Source organism: Talpa occidentalis, unplaced genomic scaffold (genome assembly GCF_014898055.3).
Source record: "Talpa occidentalis isolate TD23 unplaced genomic scaffold, MPIMG_talOcc4v2.1 talOcc4.16, whole genome shotgun sequence".
In the NCBI taxonomy this organism is placed as follows: Eukaryota; Metazoa; Chordata; class Mammalia; order Eulipotyphla; family Talpidae; genus Talpa; species Talpa occidentalis.
The window spans coordinates 51,085,712-51,102,706 of NW_023601653.1; the positions used below are offsets into that span (position 1 = coordinate 51,085,712).

At 44.8% G+C, this 16,995-nt stretch overlaps 1 protein-coding gene and 1 long non-coding RNA gene across 3 annotated transcripts in view; one reads left to right on the plus strand and one right to left on the minus strand.

Annotated features, from left to right (window-relative positions):
* ITPR2 (inositol 1,4,5-trisphosphate receptor type 2) overlaps positions 1–16,995 on the plus strand; it is a 450,075-nt gene that overhangs the window by 379,039 nt on the left and 54,041 nt on the right. Inside the window, exons 53-55 of one of the 2 annotated variants that reach the window (XM_037514200.2) lie at positions 887–1,017; positions 2,105–2,270; positions 14,812–14,972. In XM_037514200.2, the coding sequence (XP_037370097.1) occupies positions 887–1,017; positions 2,105–2,270; positions 14,812–14,972 (458 nt within the window). The remainder of the gene's footprint in view (positions 1–886; positions 1,018–2,104; positions 2,271–14,811; positions 14,973–16,995) is intronic. The other variant, XM_054696343.1, reaches the window with a different exon arrangement.
* Positions 15,987–16,995, minus strand: part of LOC119247622 (uncharacterized) — an 84,058-nt gene continuing 83,049 nt past the window's right edge. Inside the window, exon 3 of the long non-coding RNA XR_005125786.2 lies at positions 15,987–16,071. This is a non-coding gene — a long non-coding RNA (uncharacterized LOC119247622). The remainder of the gene's footprint in view (positions 16,072–16,995) is intronic.

Consider the following 16,995-nt stretch of genomic DNA (forward strand, 5'->3'; position numbering starts at 1 on the left):
TACCCAAATGACACAGAAACATTAATTCAAAAGGGCACCTGCACCCCTATGTTTATAGCAGCACTATTTACAATAGCTAAGCTATGGAAACAAACCAAATGCCCAAAAAATAGATGATTGGATAAAGAAGATGTGGTACATATACACAATGGAATATTACTCAGCAATCAAAAACGATAAATTCATGCCATTTGCAGCAACATGGATAGAGCTGGAAGGGATCATGCTCAGCGAAATGATCCAGAAAGAAAAAGAAAAATGCCAGATGGTCTCACTCATAGCAGGAATTTAGAAAACCTAAATAAGGGACCAGGAAAAAGACTATAATAAAGAAAAAAATCAAAATCAACAAGCAACTATAAACCAGAGACACACAGGGGTGGGGGAGGAGAGGAAGGATTAGGGTCAAAATAAGGGGGCATGCAATTGTATGGGGAATATAACCAAAATGAAAATGCATATATTGTGCAAAAATGAAAAATGATGTCAGAATTATATAAAATAAAATATTTTAAAAAATCGCATCATGCTCAGCGAAATAAGCTAGAAAGAAAAAGAAAAATACCGGATGGTCTCACTCATAGCAGGAATCTAGAAAACTTAAATAAGGGACCAGGAAAATGAATAACTATAAGAAAGTGAAAATCAAAATCAACGAAAAACTATGAACCAGAGACACTTTTTGGGGGCTGGGGGGCGGAAGGGGAGGGATTGGGATCAAAATGGGGGGGGTTGCAATTGTATGGGGAATATAAAAATAAAATTTATTATTTAAAAAAAAAATCGCATCATGACACAGTGACAAAGAAAATGATCTTTGGAAGCAGCTAGTAGTATATTTTTGAACGTGCATTTGCAGCACTGTTTAATCTGTCTGTCCTTGCAGCAGATGGAGAGTATGAAGACGGCATTGAGAGGACCTGTGACACCCTTCTCATGTGCATTGTCACCGTCCTGAACCAGGGTCTCAGGAACGGGGGCGGCGTGGGCGACGTGCTCAGGAGACCATCGAAAGACGTAAGCTGGAGAAGTATATTTTCAAGAAGCCCTTGATCAGTCTTTCAACCTTTCTTAATAGCTTGTGCACTGTGGCTTTGGTTTTCAGGGTGCTATGGTGTGTCATTTGCTTTCAAAGTAAGAACAGGCACCATTAAAACCAATTAATTGTATATGGGGATTATATTGACATAGCAAATACACTCAATTCCTGTGTAAAATAGTAAGATGATGAAAAATTTCCAGATTGGAACTGTGTGCTGTATTCCAGCCACAAAATCGTGGCTACCAACCTTCAGGAGTTGATTGTTATATAATAACAGAAGCTGGGCTGCTGCTTGTCTGTCAGGTTCCTCAGCCAAGGTGAGCCCTTTGCCTCTAGAAAGGAATAGACACCATTCTTTATCCCTGATGAATATAAAGCTTGAACACAATCTAACAGACTTCATATATTAAAATGACAAAGCTGAAAAGTTTCCCATTAATTACAAGTTCTTGAATGCCAGGCTGGGAGCTTGAAAAAAATGTCCATTCTTCCACGGTATCACATTCTCAGTTCACTTACTGTTTCTTCATCTGTGAAATGGCTGGACATTTATGTTTTAAAACTGTTGGTCAAATAGAAATGAGCTTGAGCTTTTGTACTTGACCCTGTTGGTCCAAGAACACCTGTTGCAGAAACTGACTGATCATAGCCCTCTTCAGCTGTCTAACTGCTGACTTTTAGATTTGGCATTTGCCTGCCTTCTGTGCAGCCTCTGGGAGAGCGTCCCACTGCCCTAAGATTGATTTAGTGGTTTACGTGATAAAATGATTGTTAATAAAACATGGCAGGGGGAGAGATAGGGCATATCCAAGAGCAGGGGAGGGGCTCTTGGACAGGTGGGGAAGTTGTTCTCACAACTATAAAAATAAAGAGAAAATGTTTTTTTCCCCCTCCAATTTGGAGTAGTCTGTTTATATTCATTTAGCTATTGACTAATTGGAGTAGTGTATTTATATTCATTTAGCTGTTGACTATTCTGTATGCTGGGCAATATCCAAAACCAACATGCCTTTAAAATGTGAATGTGTGTATATATTTACATCTTTTAATTTTTTATTTCAGGAGCCCTTGTTTGCAGCCCGAGTGGTATATGACCTTCTATTTTATTTCATTGTTATCATTATCGTCCTCAACTTGATTTTTGGTGTTATCATTGATACTTTTGCTGATCTCAGAAGTGAAAAACAGAAGAAAGAAGAAATTCTAAAGACAACTTGCTTCATCTGTGGTGAGTGTTCTCAGATACTAAAATAATACATGAAGAGGGAGGAACTAGAATGATTTTTATTTTTCATGCTTTGTGAAAAATTATTTCAAAACGAAAGCTGGGCAAAATTCAGATCATGTAACCAAGCACTGGACCTGGTTACATGACACCCAAAAGGTATTATTTCTGTGGTATTTATGATCCTCTAACTTTGAAATGTGTTCTAAAATGCCAACAGGTTGCACTAACTGGTAGGCTTTTTTTTTTCAGTTAATACTGGTTGGGCACAGCTTCACACCTAAACATCTATGTTCACACCAACCCCACCACCAGCCAACTGAAACCCCTCTACCAGTTCCCCCGGCCCCACAACCTCTTTTCCCTCTGGGAACTGCCATTCTGCTCTCTATAGCTTATATTTTTAATGCACAAAGGAATTACATGATACGGTATTTGTCTACTGATTTATTTCATTTAGCATCATACCTCAGGGTTCATCCATGGTGTCGCAAATGGCAATATTTTTTTTAAAAAATAGCTGAGTAGCATTCCATTATGTATATAGCACATCGTCTTTTTCTAGTCTTCTGCCGAAAGGCACTTGGATTGTTTCCATAACTTGGCTATTGCTGCTAATGCTGCTGCAGTGAACAAAGAGGTGCACAGAGCTTTTCACATTAGGGTTAGGGTTAGGGTTAGGGTTAGGATTAGAAGTAAAATTGCTGGATCATGTGGTTCTTCTATTTTTAACTTTTTGAAGACATGCCAGGCTCTTTTCTACAGTGCTTGCACCAATTTACACTGCCACGTGCAGTGCATAGGATTCGTTTTTCTCCACATCTTCACTGCACTATTTCTTTCCTTTTGGATGGTAACATTCTAGCAGGTGTGTGGTGAAGTCTCATCATGGTTTCAGTCAGCCCTAATGGCAAGCAATGAGGAATATGGTTTCATGTGTCCATTGAATGTCTTCTTTGATGACATGCCTGTTTAGATTCTCTGCCCATTTTTTAATGAGGTTTTTTTTGTTGTTTTTATGAGCTGATGATGTATTTTGGTGCTAACCCCTTATCTGATACAAATACATTCTCCCTTTCAGTTGCCTCCTTTTCATTCAATTGGTTTATTTTGCTGCACAGAAGTTTTTTTTTTTTTTTTTGTACAAATGGTTTAGCCCCATTTGTTTATATTCTCCTTTGTTAAGGAGCTTATTAGATATGTTTTCTTATATATATTTTATGGGTTTGGAACTTATATTCAAGTCTTTAATCCACTCGACTTTAATTTTTTTTAACAGTTTTTTTTTTTAAGATTTATTGATTGAGTGATTGATTAATTGATACATACATACATACAAGCACTGGGTACAGTCAGAAGCACGGGAGGGTGAGAGAACTCACCAGAGCCAGAGCGGGGAGCAGAGCAGGCAGAAGGACAGAAGTACACTGCTGAGGGGAGCAGCGGGCGGCAGGAGAGGTCTGCGCGCCATGTGGGACCCTCCTCCAGTGGCCGGGGAGCAGCCGGGGATCGAACTGGCGCTGCAGAGGCTGCGAGCAACCTCGCAACCCAGCGCTCAACCGCTGCGCCACCAAGGAGGCCCTCGACTTTAATTTTTGTATGTAGTATAAGACAATGCTCTCATTTCATTCTGTGTGTGTGACTGTCCAGTTTTCCCAGCACCATTTATTGACAAGACAATTTTCTCCATTTATATACTTGTTTCTTCTGTCATAAATTTTCTATGTGTGTATTTGTTTATTTCTCCTCTGTTAATTCTTTTCTATTGATCTATGTGCCTAATTTTATTCTAATACCATACTTTATCATCTAGTTTGAAGTCAGGGAGCATATCTCTACTTTTGTTTTTTTTTTTTTTTTCCCCAGGATTGTTTTGGTTATTCAAGTTCTTTTTTGATTCCTTACTAATTTCAGGACTTTTTGTTGTTCCTGTGAAGAATACCCCTGGGGTCTTAATGGAGATTACATTGACTTGGTATATTGCTTTAGGTAAAATGGTCGTTTTAACAATGCTGAGCTCCCCAGTGTCATAGGGCAGCTAATGCTAGAGGTGTGGCCCCGGGCTAGCTGAACTGCCTGTGGTAGTGGCTGCTCTGCCTGCCCCTGGGGACTCCAGGATGTGTTTCTAAGGGGCACACAAGGCATCATTTTCTGGACCTCTCCCATGTGATTTATGCTCCACTTTCTCAGGTAATGTTTTAGCAATGTCTGTTTACAACAGAATCAGATTTTAAAAGGGAAAGCATGGAAAGCATAGCACACTGGGATGTTGTTACAGACTCAGGATTGCTTTGTGGGAGAAATCCCTGCATAGATTGGTAGAGGGAAATATGTATCATTGCGAAAGGAATATACAAGCTATCGAAATCCATTGCTACCTATCTTAGTTCTGAGGGTGTGGTTTTATGCACTTGGTTTTAACTCAGTAAGTCTAAGGACACAGTCCACCCTCCCCCAAGAGTCCCTAGTCATCTCTCAACTGTGTGTCCGCTTTGTGGACTACACCCATGTGGCTGTTGTGGCCGGCAGTACCATGTGTGACTGGCAGCTCAGCCAAACTGGGGTGCATTGGTGGGGCTTGGCGGTGGCCCTGGACCATGATGAGCTGAGTGGACAGTGCTGTGGGCTCAGCCTTGGCTTTGACCAGCTGGCTAGGATGTGGGCGGCATGTCCAGATGGCTACACTGCCAGCACAGGTGGTCCATGCAGACTGCTCTGGGGCTGGATATGAGCTCACTTGCTAGCAGGCAGGTGCAGGGGTGCTGGGGCTCCTTGTTTCCTAGGAGTGGATGCCCCAGATAGCTGTCACTTGCCTCTCAGATGGCTTAACTACTTCACAGAGGGGAGCAGCACTCTCATCAGGAGTTTGCCCTAAGGGTCTGAGAGTAAAGAGGGTGGGTTCCAAGATGGTTCCTACCTGCAATGGTAATAGCAAGGTTGCCAGGATGGCACCTGTGGGGGATTCTGACCCAGGAGTCTTAAGCTACTTGCTTCTTGAGCTAATGCTGTGGGTCTAGCACTGTTCAGGTGGGTGCTGCTGCATTGGGGAGGGAGCACAGGGGGCCACCGTTGTTATCCACATCTGGCAAACATTTTAAAACACTATTGATTAAATGACAATGATTTTTATTGTGTTGTTAGATTATGAAGGCACAGATAATGTTTCAGAGTCCTAAGTGTATCCCCGCTGACAATACCACGCATTCAAGTCAGAACTCTTCTCTGCTGTCAGTTGGTAACCCCTCCACCTTTCCCCCGTTTATCTCCACATTCCCCCCCTCCCCGCACCCCTCAGCATTAGTGCTTTCGGAGCCTGTCTGTCTGTCATCCCCTTCGGCTCTGTTCTCCATAGACCTCCGCCCTCACTGGCTTGAGCTGTCACCCTGGGATCAGGCCCTGTGCTGCTGTGTGGGGCTGCGGCGTGTGGGCAGAGGGCCTGCACTAGGCTCCTCTCACACCCAGTCCTCCTGTGGGTCTGTACTCACCTGTCTCGTTCCCTTCAGCGTATGCGCCAGACCTTTCCCTCTGCCCCCGTACTAGCCTGTGACAACAAGCTAAATCCCAAGGAGACTAACAGGGATTCTTCGTGTCCCTTTGTGTGGTCACCATGTCTGTCCTGCTACCTGCTGTGTTAAGGAAAAGGACAGGAAAGCCTACAGACTGTTACACCCTTGGGGGCTGGCAGGGGGCAGACAACAGTCAGAGAGAGTTTCCTGGATGAGATGGTGTCCAAGCTGGGTGGAAAGAGAGAGGAGTTGGCCACTGCAGCGAGAGCAGAATAGTGCAGCGTGTCTCCAGTTGTTCCCAGCAGCTCCTCGTTGCTGATTATGGGCTTCAGAGCCGGGCCTGCCTGGAGAAGGACACCAGGTCACGTGCAGTCTTCGAGATGGACACGGTGGGCCTGAGAGAGCAGAGCAGATTGTGAGCAGATTGTGAAGGAGATTTTAGTTCAGGGTGCAGTTTTTGTCGTGGAGCACCGTGCGGCCATTTCTCACCAGGTGGCGGGGCTGAGGGACAGGTCGGGGGTCACTGACATAGTCCCAGGGCACAGGACTCAACGTTAATGTAGGAAGGTTAGCGGAGTGCTCACGGTAGAGGACACTGTCAGGGGATGCTTAAATCTCAGTGGGTATTGTTCACTTCCTTACTTCCTTAGAAAAGGGGTGGATGTGGATGCCAGCACAAGGGTTGTTTAGGTGTGAGTGTGCTGACTCTGACTCTGGAAATTGAGGTGTGCAGGGGACCCCGTGAGCTAGGCCCAGCCAGCATGAGGGTCAGAGGGTGAGTCTGCATGTGGTGGCAGCAAAAGCTGGCGTGTGGAGAAAGGCTTCTAAGTGAGAAGAGAAGACGGCTGTGGTATGAAGAGTCAAGAGAGAAAGAGGATTATGCACGAGACTGTGGTCAGTGCAGGGAGGAGAAGCAGGAGCACACAGCAGGGAGGGGAGACCAGAGGGCAGCCTTGGGAAGAGAGGGGTTGCTTTTCCACCTGTCAAAGCAGAGAAGGAAGCAGAGCCTTTGGACTTCTCATTCTGGACGCCCTGATGACCCTAGACGCAGTAAATGCCACAAGGATCAGGGCAGCTGCCAGCTCACGGTGCTGGGGAGGAAAGGGATGCAGAGAGCAGAGTCTCGCGTGTCTAGATGAGATGGAGAAAAGCAAGACGTCAGAGGATAATTTGGGGATTTGAGGAAAGAGCTGCTTGGGAGGGAGAGTCCCGTGGAGGGATCTTTGTGTCTTCCTGGGCTGCTTTTGCACCGTCCTCTGAGCCCTTCCTTCTGATCTGTCAGGACAGGTTCCTGGAAGACCGCAGGGAGAGGAGGTTCACCCCGTCTCACTCTCCACCCTAAAAACAAAGAGCATGGACGGCCGGGCAAGCCCATCCCTTCATGGCTGCCTTCACCGTCACAACACACTCTGGCTTTTTAGTTGTTAAACCTACAGCGTATAAGTTCCTTAACACCTCCTAATAACCCTCATCTCCAAAAATGAAATGTATTCTCTCAGCTTTCATCGCTAGTTTCCTGCTGACCTCCCCTTTGGGCTGAGATTGCTGTGGCCCCACCACCAGGGCCTCTTCCTTTCCTTCCCGATCTTAGACGAGACCTGATTTTAGTGTGGGTTCCCTGTCCCGTCTCCCCACCCTCCTTTTCCATGGACTTTTATGCAGATTATTAACAAAATATGCAAAGAGAACGCCATAGTCCCTCCAAATCTTGCCCTTTCAGCTGTTGGACTTTTAGATTGGCCACTTCTACAATCCAGGGCGTCCGGCCTTGCCATCTGCTCCGCTGCTGCCTTCCTCACCACACTGCGTGGGCCCCGCTGTGCCTTCAGTTCTCTGCACTGGGAACCACCGTTTTAAGCATCTTCCCCTTTGTATTGCGGGTGCGCCAGTTACCATGTGCAGTGAATCCACTCTGCAATCTCACTTCCTCCCACATTTTCCCAGCTTGTTTTTTGAGGCTCCCCTTGACTACCACCCCGAGTAGCCTGCTCCCAGACTCATTTTTCCATTTTGAATTCATCATTCCCTTACCCGAAAGATGATAAATAGTCCTGCAGAGTTTATAATTCCAAAATTGTAACTGTCTTGACCTAGAGGGACACCCCAGTGGGCCCATTTTTTTTTAACCTTTTCCCCCACTGTTCTCCCACTTACCAGTCAGTTCCCATCCAGCTGCATTACTCTCCTTCAGGACTCCAGGTTCTCACGCTTCCATTTGGAAGCCCCAGAATCCTCAGCGACTGAACTCCTCTGCTCTCTCATAGACCCAGACCCAGTGCCAGCATTTCAGGCGCCTTCTCTGCCGTCACTAACCAGAAGCGAACATGGGCTCCTGAGCTGCGCAGTTACATCACACCTAACTGTACAGAATTAGACGTGCTTTTGGTGCTCTGTTTCCTTTGTTGGATGCTATACTAGGTCCTATTGTAGGAAGCACAGGAATCTTATGATGGAGTAGACACAGGCCTACACTAGTTTCCCTTCTCAGCTCTGTGATCTCGGTCAAGTTCCCTTTCGCCCTGAACTACTCTCCCCTCATCTGGAAAGTGGGGAATATGGTGCCCTTTATGAGGATTTAGTGGGTGTAAGATCACGTACACCAAACTCTCCAGCTCCGTGCTTAGCTGAGAGTAAGCCCTCGATAACATGCTAATTTTTCCTTGAGAGACGCAAATTCATGTCTTACCTACTTTTGGCTTCTTTAATATGTATTAGGGGTCACCCATAAATACTTGCTTAATGAAGGACTTGCCTGTAAGTCACCTCCGAGTTGACATTGTCTCTGTACTTGCGTGGCTTGTAACCTATAAAAGGAAGAAAGCAAGTAAGTGCTAAACTGATATATTTGGTAGACAAACACCTGAGGCACTAATTCCAAGCTATTCCAAATTTTTCTGCATGGAGGGTGCCATTGGTGTGGTGTGGATATGCTCATTGGGGTGTCAGCCAAATATCAGGAGGCACAAGTCTTCCAGAGCTCAAATTTATTAAAATATTTGAGAGACCAGTTATGTAAAATAAGCTAAATGAAAATTTCAGTGGTGGTTTTCAATGATAACAAAATGTTGTAAAGTAGAAGGAATTTAGTGTGAGCATTTAAAATAGAAACTTTTTTAAGCATTGAAACGAGATCTGAGGCAGTCTAAGCTGCTAATCCTGTGACCTCAGTTGCATGAAGGGCTCTCTACTGTCTGCCCCTAAGGGACCTTCATTAGAAATAGGTGTGTCCAAGCCTGGCATTACATAGCACATATATCTGATACATAGCAGACTTAAGAGCCAGCACAGGAATGATTTAAACAGTCGGGATACCTCAGAGTTGCATTCATAGGTTATAAAGTAATTGTGATTGATGTAGAAATGGTCCTTGGAAGAGCAAGGTGTTAAGTTTGGTCCAAACTCGTGCTGCAGAGGCTGCGGATTGCTTCATAGTGAGGTGCTTAACCCCTTGCACCACCAGTTCGATCCCTGGCCTGCCAGAGAGAAACCCACATGGCGAGGCAGACCTCTCCTGTTTCACCCGCTTCTCCCCTTAGCTGTGTATTTTGGTACATCTGCCTGTTCTGTTCCCCACTCTGTCTCTGGTGGATCCTCTCACCCCCCACATCTCTGGCCTGTACCCCAGCTCTTGTATGCATAAATAAATAAATCTTCAAAAAAAAAAGTTTTCTCTAGAGAGAGTATCAAATGATGCGAAGACAAAGGAGAGACACCTCCCCCCCCCCCCCCCCGCCGCCCCACCATCCTAGGAGAGAATTGCATCCAGGAGAGTGCTGAGTGACACCCTTAGGAGACAGGTTTGGTGAGAGGCACTGTGAGCAGACGGGCCATCCTAGCCTTGGAGGCAGTGACCGGATATTGAGAGTTAGAGCTCAGAAAACAGTTACTGGTGGGCCTCCCTGGTGGCGCAGCGGTTGAGCGCTGGGTTGCGAAGCTGCACGCGGCCTCTGCGGCGCCGGTTCGATCCCCGGCTGCTCCCCGGCCACCGGACGAGGGTCCCACATGGCGCGCAGACCTCTCCTGCCGCCTGCTGCTCCCCTCAGCAGTGTCCTTCTGTCCTTCTGCCTGCTCTGCTCCCCGCTCTGGCTCTGGTGAATTCTCTCACCCTCCAGTGCTTCTGACTGTACCCAGTGCTTGTATAAACAAAACAAACAAACAAACCAGCAAACAAATAAATAAAGCATGCCTCTATAAAAAAAAAAAAAAAAAAAAAAAGAAAACAGTTACTGGTGATCCAGAAGGCAGTCACAATAAGGTGATGATGAGCAGAAGCAGTAAGCACTGAAGCAAACATCTCCAGTGTTCATATTAATTATTAATTTTGAATTACCAGAGGCACAATAGCATCACCAGGTCTGGACAAAAGAGCATAACAGAGAAAGGATTTGATATTAGGGTTGAATTTCTATCACGAGGATAGTCAGCTTCTTAGAATTAATGGTCTTAATAGGTGGTATAGTGGGAGATGAAGGCTCTATTCTCTCGGTGGACTAGCCTGATACTTCTGCATTACATCATTCATTGTTTGGGTCACTAAGTGAGCACCTGCTCTGTGACAGGGTACCGCAGCGAGCAAAAGTAGTCAAAACATGCTGCCCTTGTGGGAGCTTTTTCTCCAACTGACACAGAATATCAAATGATAACAGGGGCTCTGGAGAAAAACATGGCAGAGATGAGGGGTGGGGAATGCTGGGTGTGCTGCGAGGTGCCCTTACCTTGCTCACACGTAGATAGGAAAACAACGTATGTGCTGTCATCATCTTTTCCTGGAAAGTCTGTGTTGAACACACAAAGCTCCTTCCCTTAGTCACCTCCTCCAATACCCTGGATTCCTGTGCTGAGCATTTTTGTGTCATTTCAACGAACAGATTTATTTCTTGACCTCTCTGGAATTTCCAGCTTCTTACCTAACATCCCAACTCTGTTGTTCTGTGGCCATCTTAAATTGAGCACCTCCCAAATCAGATATAACCTCCCTCCAAAAGCTCTACCTTCTCTTTCTGCCTCTTGCTGTAAGGATACTATCATAAACTCCACCATTCAAGACAGAAAATGCAGTCATGCATGAGTCCTCCTAAATCTGTGCCTCTAATTGGAAGACATGCCCTCGTCTATTTTCATTCCAGAATTCCTCTTCAGTCTCTCGCTCATTTATCCCATTATTCTGTCAACTTTAGTTTTCCACATGCTGAAACTACCGGATGCCAGTAACACAAAATAAATCTGACAGTGAACGGGTAGAACCACGCATGTTTTCCCCACAAACTGGGCACAGCTAGGGTCCGCACGCTTGGCTGTGTCCCTGGGCGTGAGTGGCGGCCGTGCCAGAGCCGGGTTTTGAAGATGGACTCCTATAAGGAAAATAAGAGATTGGGTGGCACATAGAGTTTCCCATGGTGTGTCAGGGGACCAGTGAGAGTTCAGAGCCACCCCTGGGAAGGCACACAGAGCAGATGGCCGGAGCACACGTCTGTGGAGGGCTGGCTGGGACCCCATGAACAGAGGTGAAGGGGGGGGTCTTGAGAAATGATTTTTGATGACTTTGACATGCCAGAAGCTATCCAGGTGGATTTATCCATTTAGCAGCTAGAAATAGAACTGCAGGTGAGAAGAAAGGTCCGTACTGGGGACAGAGATGGGAAATCATGGGCATGAGAATGGTTAAAACCCTGGGTGAGCAGTGAAGCTTGGAAAGCAGGATCCAGTGCCGAGGAAAGCCACCCACTTCCCTGTTCACAACCTGCTCCACGGCTGACATCTCCCTGGACTCTCCACCCCCAGCCTCTTCTCCACCTGCTCTCCCTCTAAATCCTGCCCAGATCTCACTAAAAGCTCAGCTCCAAATATGCTCAGTTCCGCTCAGAAGCCTTCGAATAAAGCACCAGCCCCTCAGCTTTGCCTTTGCCGCTCTTGGTTTCAGCCAAAGGGTCCTTTGCATCATCATTCTGAAGGTCCCCTTTGGCCACACTATAGGAATCCACATTCTCCCAGTCATCTGCTTTCTTCTTTAGCTCTGCGGGATCATTTCCTCTGCTGAGAAAGCAAAAGAACTGGAATTTAGAATCAAAGATTTTAATTGAAATACTGGTTCGTTTTCCCACTAACTAGAGGTGTCAACTTGAGCAATTAATTGAATCCCTCTGAATAGGTCTCCTTACGTGATAAAAAGTTAGACTGGATCTTTAGAGTTAGCAGCATAATAGGTGCTCAATAAAAATGAAGTACTTTTTATTACCATCCATCTCTTTTCCACTCGCCACAATCATATCTCAGGGTCAGCCAGTTAACAATTTAAGCCTCTTTGAATCCTTTCAAAATGTACCTGCTCAGAGTTCATTCTGCCCTGCTCTCTGCATCCTTGGCAGTTTATACCACCTCAGAATATATATAACAGAGTTATCTGTTTTCTCTACCATATTATGGGGGAATTGATAGTAGACATTATTTTTATAGCCTTCTATACCTTGCAGTTGGTGGGAAATTGCTTGAATTGATTTCTGGGGAAATTTTTTTTTTTTTTTGGTAATAGCTCTATTGAGATATAAATTACATACCTTACAACTAACTCTCCCACTTAAAGTGTGCAGTCCAGTGGTTTTTAGTATGCTCACTGTGGTGCGTCAGTCATCACAACCAATTTTGGAATATTTTCATTGTCTACCAAAGAAACCAGTACTCTTCAGTAATCACCATCACCAACCCTGGCCTTCTGCCCTCCTCAGATCTATTTTCTACCTCTGCTGATTTGTCTTTTCTGGACATTTCCTGTAAATGGAATCCTAATACGTGGTTTCTGTGCTATATGTGTCTTGTGTGTCTATATCTAGCAGTGAAATTGCTAATTCATGTGGTAGCTACATTTAGCTTTTTGAAGAACTGCCCAACTATCTTCCAAAGTAGCTATACTATTTTTACATTTTCATCAGTAGCATATGAAAGTTCACTTTACCCACACCATCACCAACACTTATTACTATCTGGTTTTGATTATAGCCATTCTAGTGGAATATTTTTTGAGAGAAATCTTCTTAATTCATTCAGGCTTAATTTAGTATCTTATTCAGTGCCAGCTCTACCCCCGACACCCTTCTAAGCTAGGGGAACCATCAGTGAAAGACTAGCATGGCTGCCGCGGACATGCAATAAGTCATATGCAGTGTCAGTCCTTACCTAGATTCCAGGTAAAACCATCTCTTCTCTTCTGCTGGCTAGCAGACAGACTTTTCTTACTGTCTTCTTTACCTGAAATTTGTAATCCAGTTTAACAGTGTTGCTAAGACTCCTTTCAGTCTTCTAGGAGGTGATCAGCACCAAGACAGTGACGGCGAATGTCAGCAAAAGGGAAAACACAGCTGGTAGGATTAAATAGGGTGATCAAGTCAAGCTACATGGAGAAGGTGAGCTGTAATCAAGAGCTACCAGAGAAAGGAAAGTGGAGAGTAGAGAAAGCCACCAACCCAACGTCCCTGAAACCAGGATTGGTGTGCAAGGACCAGAAAGGAGGCCTATGTGGCCAGATGAGTCAGCAATGAGAGGACAATGGAAGAGAGGATCAGATCACCTAGGGCCTAGCTAATAGGTACTGCAAGGGGCATGCTTTCACTCAGCTCCACGGTTTATCTGAAATTCTAGCTCGATGGGGCCCCTGTATTTTACTTGGCACCCCTATTCACAGGCCATCACAGGGACTCTGAGCTTTACTCTGAAGGGGTGAGGAACCCCTGCAGGGTTTGAAACACAGAAGACACACCATCGTTCTTAAGTTTTCCAAGCATTAGCCTGGTTTCTATGTTGAGAAGAGGCCACAGAGAATGAAGGTGGGAACAGGAGCAGAGAGGCTCTTACAGTGATCCAGATGAGAGGCCATAACACTCAGGATGGTGGCAGTGGAGGAGAGAAGGTGATGCTGGAGTCCAAGGAATTTCAACTGAGACTGGCTCGAAGGAGAGGGAGATTCAGGACTGGCTTGCTTTGGCTCGAACCACTGGAAGAAGGGAATGGCCATGGAATGGAAAGAGAAGGACTGTGGGTGGAGCAAGCTTGTGGAAGAGGATTAGATTTATTTGGGGTGTGCCGAGCTGATGATAGGTCAAATAGGTTGAGGCATACCCCTCAGCCAACTAAGTTTTATGGTATTTTCCATTAAGATATTCAATAATAGCATTTTAAAAGTGACCCCTTCATTCAGAACAGTTTTTCCTACTGTGCTTTGTATCTTACTACTTGAAGGGTCTTCTGTAAGACCCTGATACATACCTGATTGGCAGAATTGTTTCGGTTTTTCTTAATATGCTTAGGAGAAGAGCAGCCAGGTTTGGAATTCCGTTTCCTGGTTTCTTCTCAGTATCTGAGCTGCAAAACCAGACTGGATCTCCACAGCCCATTTTCTTGGCAGTCTAATTCATTTTTCCATCAATGTTTTACTTCTCCATTCATTTCCTTTCATCCACTCTTCAACCTTTGAGAGAAGAGTCTAACTACTCAAATCCTCTCCTCAGTTGTCCTTCCAGGGGCTGAAAATGTGCCCTGGAAAGTGAGCAGACTGTCCTCTCCCCAAAATGCCTGCCCGCGATGACCTGCAGGGCCCTTGGGCTCCCAGCCCTGCCTGCACCCACCACCGTCCTGCCAGCGAGCTGGCCTGGCAGATTACGAGCGATTCTGAACAGAAGACTCTCAGCTGCCTTCCTTCATTTTACCCATGTTTCCGGACAAATGGCTTAATTTTTCTTCTATCTTGATTAGCAAGTGTGCATTTTCTTGCACAGTCACTGTGATTTCTTTTTTCTTAGATGTGTAGTTTAGTTTAACGTAATGATTGTGATGTGACTATCTTTTAAATTGTTAGTTGGGAAGAAATTTATAAATTCTTGCCATTCTTATGGAGGCCTTGTGTACCATGTTTTAAATGCTAGTATTTTTAATTGGCGCATGCTTACCGAAAGCCTTTCTTTTACAATAATGATTGCATTTTGTTGGCACGGCTGACGGGTGCTGGTGAAGTGACAAGCTACATCTGCTGTGCTTCCTATGTTTTGCAGGACTCGAGAGGGACAAGTTCGATAATAAAACTGTTTCATTTGAGGAGCACATCAAGTCAGAACACAATATGTGGCACTATCTGTACTTCCTCGTCCTGGTGAAGGTCAAAGACCCGACTGAGTACACTGGGCCCGAGAGCTACGTGGCTCAGATGATTGTGGTGAGTGGCCAGGGCATTCTTGCTGTGCCCATTGTGTGTTGTGACCTCTGCCTTTCTCCTCCCTCATGTGCAGGAGAGCTGGGAAGTCCCAGCAGCTGTTTAGTTCACTTGTAGACAGGACTGAAGAACCCCTACATGGTTGCTGCTGGCTGATTTCTTGGTGATACAAGCCCAGGCTGAGTCATGCGTGTGAGGTGATGCCACTGAAGGGTTCTCTGTGCTGTGACTCCTCAGTCCTGCCTCTGACCCTTTGACCTCATGCTCCCTGTCAACCTGAAACTTGCCCACTGGCAAATGTGAACAGGAGATTCCCACTCATAAATGTCTTGAATTTCAGATTCAAGAGTTTAAGAAATTAAATTGTGTCTGGGAAGAATAGAATGCCCCATGTCTGCGGAGAGCATTTGGACAGACTTATCGAGGTTGTGATGCTTTCGCGGGCATCCTGCCACGTCCAGATGCTTATGTTTCCTCCTGAAGGCCAGTCGCCTTGCACAGAGGGCATTGTTGTCCACGATTTGAATTTTTTTTCTGTTTCACTAAGATTAAAACTAACTTACTGAAGGGAAGTCAGAATTACAGCTTGTTCACACATGATATGCCACGAGGGAGTATCATGCCCCACGAGGCAGCATGTAATATACATTCTTCTATTCTTATAATAAACATAGCTGCATACTGGATTTCTTTCCTCAAAAATCATCCTACAAAACCATAACTGTTTGAGAATGAGACCTTAGAAGACTCAGGAACCCTCCCCACAAGGGCAACATAATACTGAGTCAGCACCAGTGCGCAGGAGGTTGGAGAGCCAGGTGTCGCTGGCTGTGTGTCCTGCCCTCTAGCATGACTTGGGAAGGCAGCAGGTACTCAGTTGAGCCACCTAGTAATAAGTTAATAATGCAGGAGTTTATCTTATAGGACAATATTTATATGCCCACAGAAGAGCTGCATGTAAATTGAATTTTTATAATTATTTTCCATGTTTCTTTTATTATTGACTTACCTCCTAGTTTATTTTCTCTACATTCTGTATTTAATATAGGGCAGGATCTTTTCATGTTTCTTTTTCTCCACTTTCCTTTTCTGCCTTCTCACCCTTTGAAATTAGGAACAATGGTAATCACTTTAAGAATGTGAATTCATTATTTATACATTCTTGATCTCAAGATGCTTGGAGCCCATTTCTATGAAATATTTTGTTTCTGCTTTCTGAGGGGAAATCATTGAAGCATGACATTTAAATACTTTATCAAAGTTAGAGTTCCTTTTGTCAATATCCATTTATCGGACACCATGATGTCCCTGGATTTAGGTTTCAGGGATTATACTGAAGAGTGTCACACATTTCTCCTCTGCTAAGGCAATCTGGAGAGGCTTCAGTACAAGGAGGGGAGAGAGAGAGAGAGAGAGAGAGAGAGAGAGAGAGAGAGAGAGAGAATACATGCACATACATGGTGTGTGAGAGAGAGAAGTGGCAAGATACCACACAAGATAGAATTTGTATAGACAGCATCTCTGCTGGATAAGAGCAAGTTCTGTAAGGGGAGCAGCCTGAAAATTCAGACCCTGAGGGAATAGCTCATTGCCTACTTTCATTCACATAGTCCACTTGTAAGGAAGCTTTTGGAGAGGACAAGAAAAGTAGGTTATACTTTTAAGTAATTAATATCACTGTTTGGATGTTATTTCATCAAAAATGGAAAGCCACTGAAGGTTTTAACTAAAGGACTATTGTTGCTGGTTTGGAGAAGGGAAAGATGAAGTCAGGGGTGATGTTTGGCAATTGATTAGGGTTGGGGAACATGGGGGAAGGTGCAAGCATATCATGTGCGAATAAATATCTCATTGTAGCCTGGTTATGTAGAATGTGGTGTTTTGGTTTCAGAAATTCTTTGTTTTGGAGGAGAAACTGGTCAGAGAAGAACACTTGTTGATTCTTAAATGACATTGGAAGCAGAGTCATAAAGTAGGAAGGACTCTGTGTGAGTGAGCTTTAGAGCCAGAAAGATCTGGGATCAAT